This window comes from Canis aureus, chromosome 6 (genome assembly GCF_053574225.1).
Source record: "Canis aureus isolate CA01 chromosome 6, VMU_Caureus_v.1.0, whole genome shotgun sequence".
NCBI classification, from domain to species: Eukaryota; Metazoa; Chordata; class Mammalia; order Carnivora; family Canidae; genus Canis; species Canis aureus.
In genome coordinates, this window is record NC_135616.1 from 13,465,152 (window position 1) to 13,483,385 (window position 18,234).

Sequence of the window (18,234 nt, forward strand, 5' to 3'; positions counted from 1 at the left end):
CTTCTCCCTTTGCCTGTTTCTCTCTCTCTCTCTCTCTCTCTCTGTGTGTGTCTCTCATGAATAAATAAATAAAATATTTTTTTTTAAGTTACAAAAATAAGACACAGAAATCCTCATACATACCTCAGCCAGATTTGCCAACAACTATGTATGTATCTCTTAATACATAAAAGGATTTTTACCTGAACTGAGGAGCACATTGTAAATAGTATGTTCCTTTTATCTCTAAATACTTCAGTGTTGGTCTTCTAATGACAAAATCATTGTCTTACCTAACCACCCTACAGTGATCAAATTGGGGGACTGTAACATGGATACAATTCCATTATCTGATATCAGTTCATATTTCACATTTATTAGTTGTCCTGGTGATGTCCTTAATTAACAGCACCCTTCCCCCTCCCCAATCCAGAATCCAGTCCATGGTCCTGGATTTCTTTTAGTTACCATTTTTCTTTGATGTCCTTTAATCTGGAGCAGTCCCTCTCTTAGCTTCTTTTTTTGGCTTTCATGACATTGTTATTTTTGACAAGATCTGTATAGTTTTAAAAATGTACCTTAGGGATGCCTGAGTGGCTCAGTGGTTGAGCATCTGCCATTGGCTCACGTCATTATCCTAGAGTCTTGGGAGTGAGTTCCACATCAGGCTCTCTGCAGGGAGTATGCCTCTTCTCCCTCTGCCTATGTCTCTGCCTCTCTGTGTATCTCTCATGAATAAATAAATAAAATCTTTTTAAAAATGTATCTTAATTTCGTTTATCTATTTTTTCTTGATAAACTTCATCCGCATGGTAAGCTTTTAACCAACAATACAAGAATAGCAGCTAGACTTTTCTAACCTTTCTGTTATCTGTTATGCATAGTACTTTGCAACTGTTATTCATAGTACTTTGCTGTTTCCTGGTATTTTCTGCTAAAATTGAGAGAAATTCATTTAGACTAACACTTCAATGTCAACTCAGCCACCTAGCTCAATTTTTAAGAACCCTAAAATATTCCCAGTTGTCTACATTCTTGATTCAGATTGATTTAAAAATATACAGAAATATATTTAAAATATATATATATATATACAGAAATATACAGGTATCTGCTTTTGGATCAAAATTGGGATTACTGATCTTGATCAACAAGGAAAGAATGTCTATAATCTAGTGAGATTATTGAGTTTTCCATTTGTTATCAGAAAAGTTCTTAAAATTTCAGTTCATGGACCTCTTCTAGAATATTAAAGATAATTATTCAGAAATTCCAAAGCTGCAATAAATATTGAAGAATGACAGTTTTAAGTTTTATATTGTAATGTGGTGACTTGTATGGAGTTGGCATGTTTATTTCAATCCTAATTTAAGATTTGCTTATGTTCCATGAACATTTTTCTCTCTCTCACAGGGAGTTTATTGGATTTCCTGAAGGAAGGAGATGGAAAGTATTTGAAGCTCCCACAACTGGTTGATATGGCTGCTCAGGTATTTGTGTATCTGTACATACATCAATTTGCTTTGAAAGTATACATAAAAATGTAAAATAATCTTAGTGGAAGACTGTTGTTTATATAGTGAAATCATGGAATTTTAGAGTTGGAAGGAACATTAGAGATAATCGAGTCTGATTTCCTTATGTTACAGATAATGTAGTATCTGAAGACCTGTGGTATCTAATTCATATAACTTACTAATATTAGAACGAAGTATGTAATTCCCAGTATAGTGCTGTCCTGTATAATATGGCCTTTCAGAAACCTATGAACTAACAAATATGAAATCTATATGTATTTATATATCAGCAGATAAATTTAAGATAATGAGGGATTGCTAAAGAAAATATTGGAAATCTAAAGTGTATGCTGAACTTTTTTATTTAATGTAGTCCAAAACAAGAATGAAGATGGCAATTATACTTAAAAATGGGATATTTTTAATCTCCTGAATTTTTTTAATTTATTTTTAAATTGTTATTATCATATACTAGCAATTTTATATATTAAAATTTTTTTTTTATTTAAGTATAGTCACCACAATGTTACATTAGTTTTAGGTATATGGCATAGTGATTAAATAAGTCTATATTGTGTTTATAAGTATAGCTACCATCTGTTTCCATATGATGCTATTACAATATCACTGACTACATTCCCTTTGCTGTGCCTTTTATTCCTCTAAATCTTTGTTTTTAAATATGAGTGAAAACTATTAAAAGTTTCTATTAAAAAATATGGTAGATGTTCAAGGGACCTTTGATTGGCTTTAGTCAACATATTGGTCCTAAGACCTCTTTCTTGGTGAGCATCCAGATGTCCATGGAATCTGACAGTTTAGAGAAACTTTACACCAAGAAACTGTCCATGTGAGGCTCTAGCATATGCCAGACCTAGTCCATGGTCCTGTGTTCAAGGGTTGTTGTTTTTTTTTCTTAAGGATTTTATTCATGGGAGACATAGAGTGAGAGGCAGAGACATAGGCAGAAGGAGAAGCAGGCTCCCTGCAGGAATCCTGATGCAGGACTCGATCCCAGGGTCCCAGGATCATGACCTGAGCCGGAGGCAGACGCTCAACCACTGAGTCATCCAGGTGTCCCTGTGTTCAGAGCTTTTAAACACAGTAGGGTTCAGCAAAGCCTTTTTGTAAAGGGCCATATGAATGTTTTAGGCTTTGTGGGCCATAGGTATTTCTTGTTTCTTCTGCTCTCCCTTTTCTGACACCCCCTCTTCCTCCTTCCCTTTGTATCATACATCTTTTTTTCTTTTTTTCCTTTTCAAGATTGCTGATGGTATGGCATATATTGAAAGAATGAATTATATTCACCGAGATCTTCGGGCTGCTAACATTCTTGTAGGAGAAAATCTTGTCTGCAAAATAGCAGATTTTGGTTTAGCAAGGTTAATTGAAGACAATGAATATACAGCAAGACAAGGTAAAATTACTTTTTAATAAATGCTTATAACTTGATGTTCAATGAATTTTCTTACCATCCTTTTGAATATTTAAGTTTTACACAATAAGAATATCTCTAGGTCTATTTAGAAGAGTCATAGAAACATTGATTTAATTCATAAAATTATATATAATATATGTTACCATGACTTTCTGATAGTTATTTCCCTCAAGGAGGAACTTGACTTGCTGTTTTTTGCATTATAAATTTAACGTGTAGTACATTCCTCTTTTTACTACTTTTGTCATGCCAACAAATAAACGTTTTTAAATTCCTTTTGTGACAAACTTCAGAACCATCTAGATTTTACTACACAAAGTATCAGAAAAGGTATTTTTAAAGTTAATAAATTGAGAAATAGCATACAATTTTATAAAGGCCTTGGAAACCATCTTTACATCAAATTTACAGTTATTCTTTATATTATATATAAAATTGTAATAAAGACGTTTGGAAGATTGACTCTGTACAGAGGGAAGGGAATTGTGAAAATTAATATAAGGTCATTCTTTTCTTTGTTGTCTGTTTCTCCAAACTTTCATTCAGTACATATTTCCTGAACATACATACAATATATGCCCTTGGAAAGAGTATGGGTTTTTGAATACCAGTTCCATTTCTTATTACCCCAGAAATTTCAACCAACTGAATTGGTTGAAACCAACTCATTTTTTTGACTGTTCTCTGTCTCCATACTTACAAAGACTAGATGGTAATATCTACTCTTCAAGATTGTTGTGGGGGAGACAGAACATAAAGACTCCTAACTCTGGGAAACGAACTGGGGGTGGTGGAAGGGGAGGAGGGTGGGGGGTGAGGGTGAATGGGTGATGGGCACTGGAGGGGGTGCTTGACGGGATGAGCACTGGGTGTTATTCTTCTGTATGTTGGCAAATTGAACACCAATAAAAAATAAATTTATTATTAAAAAAAAGATTGTTGTGGAACTTTAGTGAAATAAAGTATTGTGCCTGACATTACCTAACACAGTAGATGCTCAGTAAATATTAGAGCTTATATTTCAATAGGCAAGGTGTGTGTGTGTGTATTTATTTGTTTATTTAATAGGTGATGTGTGTGTGTGTGTGTGTGTGTATAACTATAAAGTTACTGTGTAATCGATGTTAAAAGAGTATATGAAAATTACTGTGGGAAAGAGGAAAGAACAGGAAGGACTTCAGAGATGTGAGTGATGGCTCGAGAGCAGGGCTTTGACAAAATAAACTTTTTTTTAAAGATTTATCTGAGAGAGAGCATGAGGCGAGGGACAAGGGAAGAGGGGGAGAGAGAATCCCAAGCAGACCCTCTGCTGAGTGCAGAGCCTGATACAGATCTTAATCTCAGGGCCCTGAGATCATGACTCAAGCCAAAATCAAGAGTCAGGTCTTAACTGACAGTCACCCGGGTAACCCTAAAAGAGAGTAACTTTGACAGGAAGAGATGGAGTAAGGTCCAAAAACAAATCACTACATAGGTTGTCGATCTTGCTTGAAAACCTTCAGTCACCCTCCACACCTACAAAGAAAGAGAACTTACCAAAACAAAAAAAGAGAGAGATGCCTTGGCATGCCACGTCTCCATGCTGGCTTACCTTTTTTTTTTTTTTTTTTTTTAAGATTTTCTTTATTTATTCATGAGAGACACAGAAAGAGAGGCAGAGACACAGGCAGAGGGAGAAGCAGGCTTCCTGCAGTGAGCCCGATGCGGGACTCCATCCCAGGACCCCAGGATCATGACCTGAGCCAAGGGCAGATGCTCAACCACTGAGCCACGCAGGTGCCCCAGTGCTGGCTTACCTTTAACATGTTTGTGCTAGGCATGAGGGCGTGGCCAATAGGAGAGTATGGTTTCTGCTATTGACGAACTCACTGACTAATGTCTAAGACTGAATTATAAACAAACTATTTCAATAGGATCCTAGTAAGCCCAACATAAAGATTAGTAAAGATTTATTTAGTAGACACACCAAAAATTTTTTTCTCAGCTATCAACTGTTACCACCTTTTCATAAAAGAAAGAGCATTTTAATACTATCCAAGTAGAAAGAACATAATCAGGATAAAGGACCTACCTATAAATTAAAAATTTTAGCTATGTGAATTGATATGTGACTGTGACTTTTTTTTTCAGTGACCACATTAGTTCACAGGCCACTGGGAACTATTGCCTTAAGCTGTGTTCTCAACCAGGGGTGACATTGTTCCCCCAGGGGACATTTGGCAGGGTCTTGAGACAGTTTTGGTTGTTATAGCTGAGAGACCGCTGCTGAAATCTAGTGGGTAGAAGCCAGGTATACTGCTAAACATCATATGGTGTACAAACCAGCCCCCACCAAACAAAGAATTATCCATCCCCAAATGCCAGTCGTGCCAGGTTAAGAAGCCCTGCCTTCCACACAAGGCTTTCTTTTCAGCCTCTGTACCTGTGTGCAATTCCTTCCAGTTAAAATATCTTCCTATTCTTCTGTGATCCTTAACTAAAAATTTTAACCATTCTTTAAAGTTTAAGTTAACTGCTACTTTTGATTTTATTTGTTTATTTTTGAGGGAGAGAGACAGGAGGAGGGACAGAGGGAGAGGCAGAGTGAGAATCTTAAGTAGGCCTCCTACTAGGAGTGGAGCCTGACTTGAGGCTCAATCTCACAACCCTGAGAATTGATCTGAGCTGAAATCAAGAGTCAGATGCTTAACTGACTGAACAGACTGAAGCTACCAGGTGCCCCTAGCTGCTGCTTTTTAAATGAAACTGTTTGTAACTGTAAGTGAAAATTGATCTGTTTTTCTGAACATCTAAAGAACGATTTCACAACATATATATAATAAGAATGTAAGGCATCTATAATGTTATTTTCACTCTAAATGTCTGAGCTTCACAAAGGCTGTGTTTTTATGTCTCTCATAATGATTGGCAAATGTCTGCTGTATAAAAAGCATACACTACGTATTTGAGTAAATATAGGCTTTTAAAGTTAGAATCCAACAGACTGCCCTCATCAACCAATAGTTTGCTATAGTTTGCTATAGCTACTAGGTGCTAGACTTCATTAAAAGTTATAGATCCTATAATCATGTTTTTAGTTGCTTATTAGAGTTTATACGTCTGTTTTTTCCTTTTTCTTAAAGAGGCTTCATGCCCAGCGTGGAGCCCAGTACAGGGCCTGAAATCATGATCCCGAGATCAAAATCTGAGCAGAGCAAGAGTTGGATGCTCAATCACCTGAGTCACCCAGGCACCCCTCTGTTCCTCTATTTTTTGAACATTTTCCTGTCCTCACAATATTTATTTGTTTTTTTTTTTATGTCTTTGATTTATCAGGGAGAAATAATTTATTTTAATACACATTTTAAAGAATTTTTCCCACGTATCTGGTACCTTTGAAGAATTTGTTGTTGATGACACATACAATTAAGATATTAATAGAAGATTAGCCCGTTTATGCCATATTTACAAAAATAGATTCCTAAAAGCAATTTACTTAAGCAAGATGGTCATTGTTTTAGGTGCAAAGTTTCCAATCAAATGGACAGCTCCTGAGGCTGCACTATATGGTCGATTTACGATCAAGTCTGATGTATGGTCATTTGGAATTCTACAGACAGAACTGGTAACAAAGGGCAGAGTACCATACCCAGGTAAGCTTGCATTTCATTTTAGCTCTTGGTTATCCAAAGAGCCTTAACTGGAGTTTATTAAGAGCAAAAAATGTAAGGGGGAGAAAGGCCTATATTTCTTCTCTCTTTCCTCCCTCTCTCTCATTATTTTGGCATTGGATGGACAGCAGCCTTTGAGAATCACAATCCTTGAATAGGGCAAACACAGGAGGTATGCCCCACATTAACCTCAGCTTTCTCAGTACCATTTCCAAAAGGACTTTTATCTCTACTATTCTCTCAGATAATAAGTATGTCTTAAATAATATTTTGAGTCATCTCCCCAGCACCTCCCACCCCCCAATAATTGGGGGGTATACTTAGCCTATCATAACACAGGGTGAGCTACTGATGGGGGCAGGATTATAAAGGAATACAAGAAAGGAATTGTGTATAATAACTTCAAGAAAGGCAAACAGGTGATAGTAGATAAGGAAACTGTTTCAGGGAAGTGCATCCATATAGTTACATAATTCATACATTAAGCAAAACAGGACCAGAACTTTCTTCTGAATTTGTTTGGAATTCTTTCAGACATTGTCTTGCCACTGTCCCTCACCCAAATTTGGTCCTTGTAAATGGTTAATATCAAAGTATCAGTACTTTAAAGTAGTACTCTAAATTCTCATTAACCAAATTGGGTTGGCTTTTTTGTAGGTGGAATGAAAAAAATAAACATGTTGAAAAACAGATTAGCATTTTCTAAGCTCTTGATATACTTGACATTTAAAATTTATTTTTTTGTTGAAAGAATCCTTTCTTTAAATAAACTTACTATACTTTGAATCAGTTAGTGGCTAGGGGATTTGTTCTGTTTTGCTAGTGGTGTTTGGGATCACTCTTCTTAATGTTTGAATCTTGTGTGTTAGGTATGGTAAACCGTGAAGTACTAGAACAGGTGGAACGAGGATACAGGATGCCTTGCCCTCAGGGCTGTCCAGAATCCCTACATGAATTGATGAATCTTTGTTGGAAGAAGGACCCTGATGAAAGACCAACATTTGAATATATTCAGTCCTTCTTGGAAGACTACTTCACTGCTACAGAGCCACAGTACCAGCCAGGAGAAAATTTATAATACAAGTAGCCTTTTATATGCACAAATCTGCCAAAATGCAAAGAACTTGTGTAGACTTCCTTACTTTACATACGGGAATCAAAAGAAGAAAGTCTTCTTCACTCTGCATGTTTTTAATGGTAAACTGGAATTCCAGACATGGTTGCACAAACCACTTTTTTTTTCCAAGTGTTAAACTCTAAAATACCAATGATGAATTTTCCAACTTTTTCAGGGTCCAAAGAAAGTATAGTTATGATATTGATGACAGTGTGAGTGATAGCATGACAGTGAAGAGCACCAAGGCTACTTCTTTATGAATCACTTCCTTTCTTTTATTCCCCAAACTCAGAGTTTATAAGAGAAAATTGTCTATCATTATTGACAAAACTTGGGAGATAAAAATACTTATACGATAATAAAACCTAAAGTTAACTTCATGGGACCAAACAAGTCCATTCCAGTTTTGAAAGATTCTTCCATTCATTGTTCTCACAAGTTTTTTCTAAGTTGAACAGTTAATATGCAATCTTATTAATATTTGCCTTCTTTTGCATGGAAATGCACCAGGTTTTTAGAAGCAAAAAGGAATATAAACAGCATCTAAAACTTGATTAAATGTTAGACTCCAGTAGTGACATTTGAAAGTATAATGCACTATGTTAATACACTCATGGAACTGGAAAGTAGAAGAAATTTTTCACTTTAATCATTTTCTGATTAGCTCAGTTTAGAATAATGAAGGTAACTAGGAAGTGAGTTAATCTTTTATAAGATTGCATTGATTTTTTTTTAAGGCAGTATATAATTGAAGTTGTGTACTGTCCAATCCAAGGGGAAATCATCTTATCTATAGATAGCATGAAAAAATAAGACCTGGCATTTAAACAGTCCTTTTTAAAAAATAGACTGGTACTGTGAGATATTTCTAGTATGTACTTATGGTGATGGGTGCCACAAATATAAAGTATCACTAGATCAGGGACTTGAATGCACTTTTGCTCTTCCTGAATATAGACTGACAAAGAGGAAAATATTTAAAAGAAATATGAGGAAAGAAAATGTGAAAATTCTACAGGTAGAGGAATGGAATGCTATGCTTAGTGTTAAGGAGTGACAAAATGGCTTTGCTGGCACTCAAAGCTCCTGTTTTGTGAGATTTTAAGAGTTACAGGTATGACTAAAACTAATCTTACTTAACATAAACACTAAATGAGTGTTACTGCCTCAAATAGCTAAGTTAGGGCTTCCCACTAATTCCAGTGATACAGCTTTTATGCAAAAGTTTTAGAACTCCAGTTTTCAAATCTGTGTTTAAATCTGCATTAACTTTTTAAATGTACTTAATGCTGATCATTTTTTCCCTTTTCAGAATTTAGTTGATTTGAGGAGGAATACTTTATTGAGAATAACAATAGTGGTGGGAAGGAGGGACAGGCTTTGCCCATTCAGAGCATAGAAGTAAAACTCCAAAAATTTTATGACTGACTCAAAAAGAAATTCCAAAATATGAATGTGAATGGCATCATTACTAGTTTAAGTGTAGCAAAGGTGAATCTGACAAAAGTTTGGTATTTATGTCTTAAAATATTTTTTATAGTCACACTTTTAAAGCAATGCGTCAGGTTCCCATATTTTAGAATTATGATTCCTTTTTTCCCCCATCAACATTTATTCAAGAAAAATGGTTGAATCTTATCAGTGAGCTTTATCATGTACTTGCCCTGTTCACAACCCCTAACCCTACTGTAGTTCCACTGTGATCTTGAAAACCAACAACCCCTAGAATTATAATTTTTTAACTACCATCACTTATCCATTTTCCTCATTAAGTTTAAAATTCTGTGGCATGGTAACTGTGTTGAAATTCAGGCAATTTTAAAATGTGACAAATGAGCTTCATGCAAGTTGGTAATTGTTCTGGTACTAAAAGTTGTGGAGATTTCTAATGTTTACGTAACCTGTTTAGTATTGAATCTCTCTTCCAAGAGGGTCTTCCAAAGAAGACTGCTGTCATCATTTTTAAATGTAAAAAAATGACATGCTGACATCTACAACCTGGGCCATCTGATTTTTAAAGGGCTTTATGTGAACTATGATACTATAATTTTTTAAGCATTTGAAAAGGATAGCAAAATTATGTACTAATTATGTTCAGAAAAATAAGTCAGGAAAAGTTGATGGTATTCATTAGGTTTTAACTAAATGGAGCAGTTCCTTATATCAATTGTATAGTAAGGAAATAAAACACTAACTTAATGTGTATTCAGTTAAAATGGTTATGTATTTTTAAATTGCCAAGAAAAATAAACAACTTTCTACATTTGAAGATTTTTTTTCCCCAGCAGCTTTTCGTCTTCAGTGTCTTAATGTGGAACTTAACCGTCACCAGAAAAGAAAGTTGGCAAAAACAACCTTTTAGCACAAACTCTTTTTTTAATGGATAATGGTAGCCTAAAACTTAATATTTTTATAAGGTATTATAATATTGTTTTGTGGATAATTGAAATAAAGATTCTCATTGAATGTACCCATTTATCTTTTCAGCCACTATTCATATTTTCTCATCAGTTTTTGTTTTTTAAATTGGTATTTATAGCATATTCTGAATTTGTTCTTCCATTAGGAAAAAAGTGTTCAGTTATAACTCTTGAGCAGAGTTAAATCAGTTCTTTTTTTTTTTTCAATTCTTTATTAGAATGAGTTCAGTAATGATCTGATTTTATGTGTTTAATAATCCATGTCAGGTGAGTGACATTTTTACAAGTTCTTTTTTTTTTTTTAATTATACCAGCAACTACAGTTAATGTATCAATCATACAGCAAAACCTAGGTTATTTGAGTGAAGCTATTCACAGTGAAGGATATAATATAAAAGACCACTTTTGGCCACAAGGGACTTAATTTTCTAAAAATGAAAAATATGTGAGCCTTACTTCTGTGTGTGTTTTACTCTTCTATTATAGGTATAATGAAAATAAAGTTATACTAAATTATGAATGGCCAATCTAAAGCATTTATTTTCAATAAGGTAATATTATTGTCTTTTACAATTATCTAAAATAATTAGCTTTGTTTTTCCCTAATGATTTCAGAATAGTACATTTAATGAACAAACACATCATTTAGTAGACGTATATTAAATGTTTTTATATGGTGTAGTATAGTTCCTCGGTTTAAGAATGTTTTTCTAGTTTGCTGTTTGCCTTTTAAGTTTGCATGTAATTTTTTCACATTTAAGTTGTACATTTGTATGTTGTAAAATCTCCTTTATTATTACTTAAAAAGTCTTTTGCATCCCAAGATTAAATATTCATCTTATCTATTAATATTTTATGCTTTTCTTTTTTATATGTCTCTTAAATTATCTGGGTATAAATGTGACTTTTAAGGGTCTAGCATGATTTTGTCCTGTATAGTTAATTTTTCCTGCACCATTTATTGGTTAATTCATTCCCATCCCATTACTTTGAGATCTTACTATGCACATATTTACACACATCTGTTTTCAATTAACTTGCCATTCTTCCCTCAACACTTGTAATTGTTAATCACTTGATAATGCATTTTAATAATTGAACAAGTTCTCTATGCTATTCCTTTTCTTCTTTTTTTAAATTGGTATTCTGGCAAATTCTTGATGAAGTTTAGAGTCTATTTTTCATATTCCCAAAAAATTCAAGTGACATTTTGGTTAGGATTAGGTTGTGCTTATAATTTGCTAAGAATTAACATCTTTCAAATCAGTCTTCCTAGCCTGTTTATGACATATTTTTGTATTGAAAAGACTCGATCCCGGACCCTGGGATCACACCATGAGCCAAAAGCAGATACTCAACTGCTGAGCCACCTAGGGGTTCCTGGAGCATTGTCTTTTTTTTTTGTAGTGTCTATTCTGCTTTCAATCCCATACAGTATTACAGTATTTTTTTTTTAAATCTCAGAAATACTAGCTTTCATTTTTTTTCTTTATATCTTTCATTCCTTTTTTCACTATGGTTACAATGTTCTCTACCATCCTGAAGGTTTTTAACTTGATATTGGGACTATTGGGTCTGTTTCTGTTGTACTTTCACCTGGATTGTCTGTTCCTACTTTTATATATTCCCAGTAATTTGACTGGGTACTAATCACTATAAATTACAGTTTTAGGTTGCTGAAATTTTTAAAATATTCTTTTAAATAATATTGAATTTTGATTTCATGCCATTTTCTACTCTGGCTGGTGGGGACAGGAATTATTTGAAGCCCTGTGCAACCTTAGGGATTGTTTTGTCTATTATTTACTTGGAATCATTGAATCCTTTCAAGCTAAGTCCTTTCATTAAAGCTCAGTCCAAAGCAGTCTTTAATCTTGGAAGATTTTTCCTCTGCCCTATTGAGGAATGTACCTAATGCTCCATGTATTACTACCAGATCTTTTTTTTTTTTATCAGGAACAGGTGCTATTCCTAATCCTGTGTAACCGCCAATAATTTTCTTCCCTGTTTTTCCTTGTGTCTCTTTCTCAAATTTTTCTCATTCATGTGCCTGTTAGTGTTCAGCCAAAGATTAGAAGGGGTTCTTCTGTTCTCTACCTCCACATTGGCCCTGGGCTAATAAAAATAAACACTAATTTTCGTCTTCAGCTCAGTAACACTGCAGCGCTCTTTTGGGGGCCTGCCTCCTCCCCTTTCCCCTTCACTGCCTTTGCACTATAGCCTGTAGACCGTGATTTGGTACAATTGTAGGGTGCATTGTTTCCCTAGTCTTGGAGATGATGAGTATGGTCTCCCTATGGTCCATTGCCTGAAGTCCTTTCTTCCAAATATTTGAGCTGGTTTTCTAGCCATCTAAGATGGTAGTATAAATCCTGTCCTTGTTATCTTATTTTCACTAGAAAGAGCATGGCTATTATAGTGGGTTTGTTGGTTTTTGTTTTTAGGGTCATTAAATTAGAGGGCAACATTTGGAATAGCAGGGTAGGCCTGTCCTGGTATAGTAAGCTGATAACAGTACTAACAGTTTTCCAAACAAAGTTCACAGTTTGCCCTGGGTGAGTCCTGGATGGAATCCAGGGGCTAGTGAAGAAAGCAAGCAAATCCTAAAGTAAACCCAGATTACCACAAGGAAAACAGAAAATGGATTAGTTTATTCTGATATTTACCTCTGGGATCCAGCCCTGAACATGACTCTGAAAGCTCAGAAGGAACACGAGCCACCTCACCTAGAAGAAAAACTACTTCTATACCTGTGCTGCCACATGCCCCCCTCTTCCACAATCACCAGAGACAGGTCTTCAAGTACTAGCTTCACAGAAAGGCAAAATGTGATTCTCAATAATAAATACTAACAGGCAGGGGATCCCTGGGTGGCTCAGCGGTTTGGCGCCTGCCTTTGGCCCAGGGCACGATCCTGGAGACCTGGGATCTAGTCCCACATCAGGCTCCCTGCATGGAGCCTGTTCCTCCCTCTGCCTGTGTCTGTGCCTCTCTGTCTCTCATAAATAAAATATTTTTTTAAAAAAATAAGTATTAACAGGCATATAAAAAATAGTGGGCATATGAACACTAATGTGAAGAATATTAGCACCATAAAAGAAATTAACCAAGAACTAACACTTGAGGAATCAAACTTAATGGAGGAAACAAATGAAAACTTTGTTTTGAGAAGCTATGGCATCCCATTTTTTTCAAAAAGGGTGAAGGTACACTGATCTCCTCATTTGTGGTTTTGGTTTTGCTTTCCCTGATTTCAGTCACCTGTGGTCAGCCTGCTGACCAGAAGCATTCTTCCCGGTGAATCCTCAGAAGGTCAATAGCCTAACATACTGCGAAAATGCCTAGTCATCCAAATCATTTCACACCATCATGTAGACATTTTCTCTCACAGCATCACAAGAAGGGTGAGTACAGTAAAGATACTTTGAGAGACCATGTTCACATAACTTTAATGTATTGATATAATTCTAGTATTAGTTATTAATCTCTTACTGTGCCTAATTTGTAAGTTAAACTTTATCATAGGTATGTATGTATAGAAAAAAACATAGTATATATAAGGTTTGGTGTGGTTTCAGTCATCCATTTGCAGGGGGGATCTTGGAATGTGTTCCCTGATGGTAAGAGGGGACAACTGTACTATGAGAAAGAAAATTTGGAACTTTAAAAGGGAAGAAAAATAATCCAACACCAAAGGACAAAAGTTGGGGTGAGTAAAAGAACACAGTTGGAGATCAAATCTGAGATGGAATATTAAGCTAAGGAATATATCCAGAATTCAGTACAAAAGAATAGAGTCCAAAAGTTGTTGTTGTTGTTTTTTTTAAGTATGGATAATAGATTCAGAAGTTCAGTATCAGGCCAATTAAATTCCAGATGAAGAAAAAAAGATTGGGGACACCTGGTTGGCTCAGTGGTTGAGTGTCTGCCTTTGGCTCAGGTCGTGATCCCCAGGTCCTGGAATCAAGATTGGGCTCCCTATAGGGAGCCTGCTTCTCCCTCTGCCTATGTCTCTGCCTCTTTCTGTCTGTGTGTGTCTCATGAATGAATAAATAAAATCTTTTTTAGAAAAGAGGAAGAACTATTAAAATAGAGAAAATTCTTCCAGAGAACTATATTGCTTCTGGTTGAAAGGGTCCCTCAGTTGCAGAACATAATTTTCAAATTAATCCTCAACATAAGTAGTGGTGTGTGTGTATGTGTAAGTATATATATATATGAAGATTTTATTATTTATTTATTCATGAGAGACAGAGAGAGTGGCAAATACACAGGCAGAGAGAAAAGCAGGCTCCTCGCAGGGAGCCGGTTGCTGGACTTGATCCCAGATCCCAGGATCACGTCCTTAGCTGAAGACAGATGCTCAACTGCTGAGCCACACAGGAGTCCCAAATAGTGATATTTTAAAGCCACAAAGAGAAAACCCAAACATTTCCTAGAGAGGGGAAAACCTTATTTTTTAAAGAATGGGACTCAGGGGCCCCTAGGAGGCTGTTGGTTAAGCATTGGACTCTGGATTTCAGCTCAGGTCATAATCTCAGGATTGTGAGATGGAGCTTCATGTCAGACTCCACACTGGGCATGGAGTGTGCTTAAGATTCTCTCCCTCTGTGTCCCTCCCACACCCCTGTCTTCTGGAGAAAAAAAAAATGGTACTTTAACACTAAAGTATTAGTTTGAACTAAGACTTTTTATATAGTAAAACCAACATTCAAATAGAAAAGAAAAAAGACATCTTTAGAATACAAAGTACTTAGAATTTATTAACCAAGCTATAGACCCATTTTGAAAAAAATTGAGCATATATTCCAGCCACACACACACAGGTGGGTAGAGCAGGACAGGGAAAAAGACTTAACATTTGGATTTCAGACTTCTGTGGGAAAATAAAAACTGGAGCTGACTGGCTACTTCTTTCAGACAGCAAAGGCCCTTAGCTGCAGTCATAGTGCCCTGTTGCTTCACTCCCTCCTATTTGCCGTGGGGGCCCACCCAGCCTCAGTAGGCATTTAAGTTGACCCAGATCTGCAGCCTTAAGCCAAAGGAATTCATCCAGCAGGGTTATATGCATCCTTGGGGAGCAGAGGTGATGTGAGCATCCCTGAAGATATGCCTGCCCTACCCACAGAGACACAAATTGATAGAATAACAGCTACAGCAGTGCTTCCCAAACATTTCATTTATTCTTCAAAGCATTCCCCACAAGATATAAAAGGGGGTGTGCTGCACCTGAAAGCAAAGGATCAGTGTGCCTCCTTAGCTTTTACCATGTTCCCTCTTAGAGTCCCAGTCCAGAGGACAGAGCCCAGGATTTGCAGCCAGAACACTCTACCATTTAACCTAACTAGCTGTGTGGCCTCACTTAAACCACCTAATTTCTGAGTCCCATTTCTTAACGAGTAAAATGGAAATGACCTTGCAGAGCTGGACGGTAGGAGGTAACGTATTTAAACGTACTAAATTGCAGGTAACTGCATCAGAAGGGGTGTAATACATGATGACTTGTTTCTTAATTTATCAGGTAGCAACCTGGGGCTGAGGTCACTTAAAGAAAGACATCTAAGATTTAAAAAAAAAAAAAAATTTATTCATGAGAGAGAGGCAGAGACACAGGCAGAGGGAGAAGTAGGCTCCCTGCAGGGAGCCCGAGGGGGTCTGGATCCCAGGGCCCCGGGATCACACCCTGAGCCAAAGGCAGACGCTCAACCACTGAGCCACCCGGGCGTCCCACACCTAAGATTTTATAGCGTCTCCCCGGGCTGCACCCCTATGACCGCTGCCTCAGCTCAAGCCTGGAGCTCGGGGCCCAACTGTGGCTCCAGGCGATCAAACTGTAGTCAGACCCCGCTCCTTCCTCTCGGGCGCCGCTCCCGGACGGTTACTTCCAGGAGTTTCCAGGCAGGGCGGAGCGGGGGCCCGCCGGGGCGCCGAGGCCGCGCGGAACGTCCCCCAGGTCTCCGTGCACCGCGGCCCCGAGCGAGTCCGCGCGGGGGCGGGGCGGGGCGGGGCGGGGCGGGGCGGGCCCGGGGCCCGGGGGGCGGGGCGGGAAGCCGACCGCCCCGCCCCTCGGTGCGCCCGCGCAGCCAATCAGCGCCCGCGGAGGCGGGCTCCGCCCTCCCGCCGCTCGCGGGGCCCCGCGGGCAGCCCCGGGCGCGCAGAGACATGGTGCGGGGCAGGATCTGCAGCTTGTCGGTGCGCGACGTGCGCTTCCCCACGTCGCTGGGCGGCCACGGCTCCGACGCCATGGTAAGCGCTGAGCCGCCCCGGGCGCCCTGGTCGGCGCGGGGAGCCCGGCGGGTCGCGCAGGTTCCCGGCTTTGGACTGCTGCTCTTGCAGCGGGGGAGGCCGAGAAGGGGGATCCAAGGAACCAGAAACTCTCCACCCTCCTGGGCTTGCGTTCTTTCTGTTCTTAGCTTTCTCCTTGTTGACGTTAACATTTCCTGTTGTTAAATTTACGAAATGCATTTTGCTGTAATTGGCAGGATGCGTAATACGCAGCAACAGCGAAATGCTCTTGTTGGACCCCCAGCCACGCGACCCCAGGGCACATCCCGACTGCTTCTGCACTGACTCCTTGGTGGGGTTCGTGGCGGTGGGCTGCCCCCTCCGCAACTCGCTGAGTGACCGACCTAGAGAAGACGCCAACCTCCCTGGGCATTTGGGCCCATCTGTGAAATGGAGTCACCCTGCCGTTGCGCACGGGAGGGGAGCTCTCATGAAATTGCCTGAAAACGTTGCTAGAAAGGATTTGTCACTGTAGAGAGGCACATGCCGGCCAGCCGTTGGAGATGCGGTCAAGGCACAGAGCCTTCTAAATACTGAAGGGTGTGCTTGCTTATCGACCGTGGAGGGACACCCCCCATCCCTACCACGGTCTAGTGCAGTGGCTCTCAAATCTAGGAAGGAGTTCTGTACTGGGTCTCCCCGAGGGCCGTCACCCACTGGATCCTCACTGCCCCTCTCAGTCCACCGGGGAGACAGAATTACATGGGTCTGTAATGAATGTATGAACAAATGCTGGGAAGTGAAAAGCATCCACGTTAGGATATGGTTACGGGTACCTGTGTGGAGAGAGGGGAATGAATACCAGAGGACTCTAATTCGCCTTCTCTTGGTTGGCTAAGTGGGTGGAGGACACAGATATCATTACATTACCTATACTCTTTGTGTACTTGAAATATATGTTTTTAAGATTTTATTTATTTATTTGAGAGAGAGGGATAGAGAGCACAAGCAGGGTGAATGGCAGAGGGAGAGGGAGGAGCAGGTTCCCCGCTGAGCAGGGAGCCTGATGCAGGGCTCCCTCCCAGGACCTTGGGATCAGGACCTGAGCAGAAGGCAGCCGCTCAAGGGACTGAGCCACCCAGGCGCCCCTTGAAATATTAAAAAAAAAAAAAAAAAAAAAAAAAAGTATCGTAAAAAATGCTGACTAAACAAAGCTATTACATTTGAAAGTATGTCCTTTATCCTAAGATTAAATTATTCGCGATTTTTAAAATCTTCGTGTTCCTTCTTGTATTATGTTAAATGACTTAGAAAAAACTCCCAGTTGGCAATCCTTTGTGGATCTCCAAATAAATGTTTGGGATTTCACCGGCTTGTAAAATTCAAACACCTGACCTAATGCAACCACTTTGCTCTTCTGACGTGTAGCAGCTATAGGTAAGCCACTTAATCTCTCTTCAGCTTTGGTTTTATCAGTAACATGGGCATAATCATATCTGCTTCAAGGATTAAATGGGATGCCTGTAAAGTGCCTGACACAGAGGAAGCCATCAAAAAATATTGGCCAAAAAAAAAAAATATATATATATATATTGGCCATAATTACTTATTACATATGAGGAAACGGAAGTCGAAGAGGCTCTGGTCTACATTTTTCTCTGCTTTGAATTTGTGAAGTGTTAAAGTAGCCTGGCTTTTAAGTAGGATAATTTAAGAAATGGAACTTGTTTCTGGTCCTTGAGTCATTTATGACCTCAGGATCAGGAGAGGTCATCTGATAACCTGTATCGCACTCTCATAAATACTTATATTTATATCTTCCAGAGATACGGGGGTTGTTGTGTGCCGATTCTCATGTGCTTTCTAAATAGAAGGTGCGACTTTGCAG

At 38.4% G+C, this 18,234-nt stretch overlaps 2 protein-coding genes across 3 annotated transcripts in view; both read left to right on the forward strand.

The window, feature by feature from the left end:
* Positions 1-10,970, forward strand: part of YES1 (YES proto-oncogene 1, Src family tyrosine kinase) — a 65,292-nt gene extending 54,322 nt beyond the window's left edge. For both annotated transcript variants that reach the window (XM_077900197.1, XM_077900198.1), the window contains exons 9-12: positions 1,393-1,469; positions 2,760-2,913; positions 6,435-6,566; positions 7,454-10,970. In XM_077900197.1, the coding sequence (XP_077756323.1) occupies positions 1,393-1,469; positions 2,760-2,913; positions 6,435-6,566; positions 7,454-7,662 (572 nt within the window). In that variant the 3' untranslated portion in view covers positions 7,663-10,970. The remainder of the gene's footprint in view (positions 1-1,392; positions 1,470-2,759; positions 2,914-6,434; positions 6,567-7,453) is intronic.
* A 5,256-nt stretch (positions 10,971-16,226) lies between these two features.
* Positions 16,227-18,234, forward strand: part of ENOSF1 (enolase superfamily member 1) — a 30,110-nt gene continuing 28,102 nt past the window's right edge. The window contains exon 1 of the mRNA XM_077900199.1: positions 16,227-16,367. Within this exon, the coding sequence (XP_077756325.1) occupies positions 16,284-16,367 (84 nt within the window). The 5' untranslated portion in view covers positions 16,227-16,283. The remainder of the gene's footprint in view (positions 16,368-18,234) is intronic.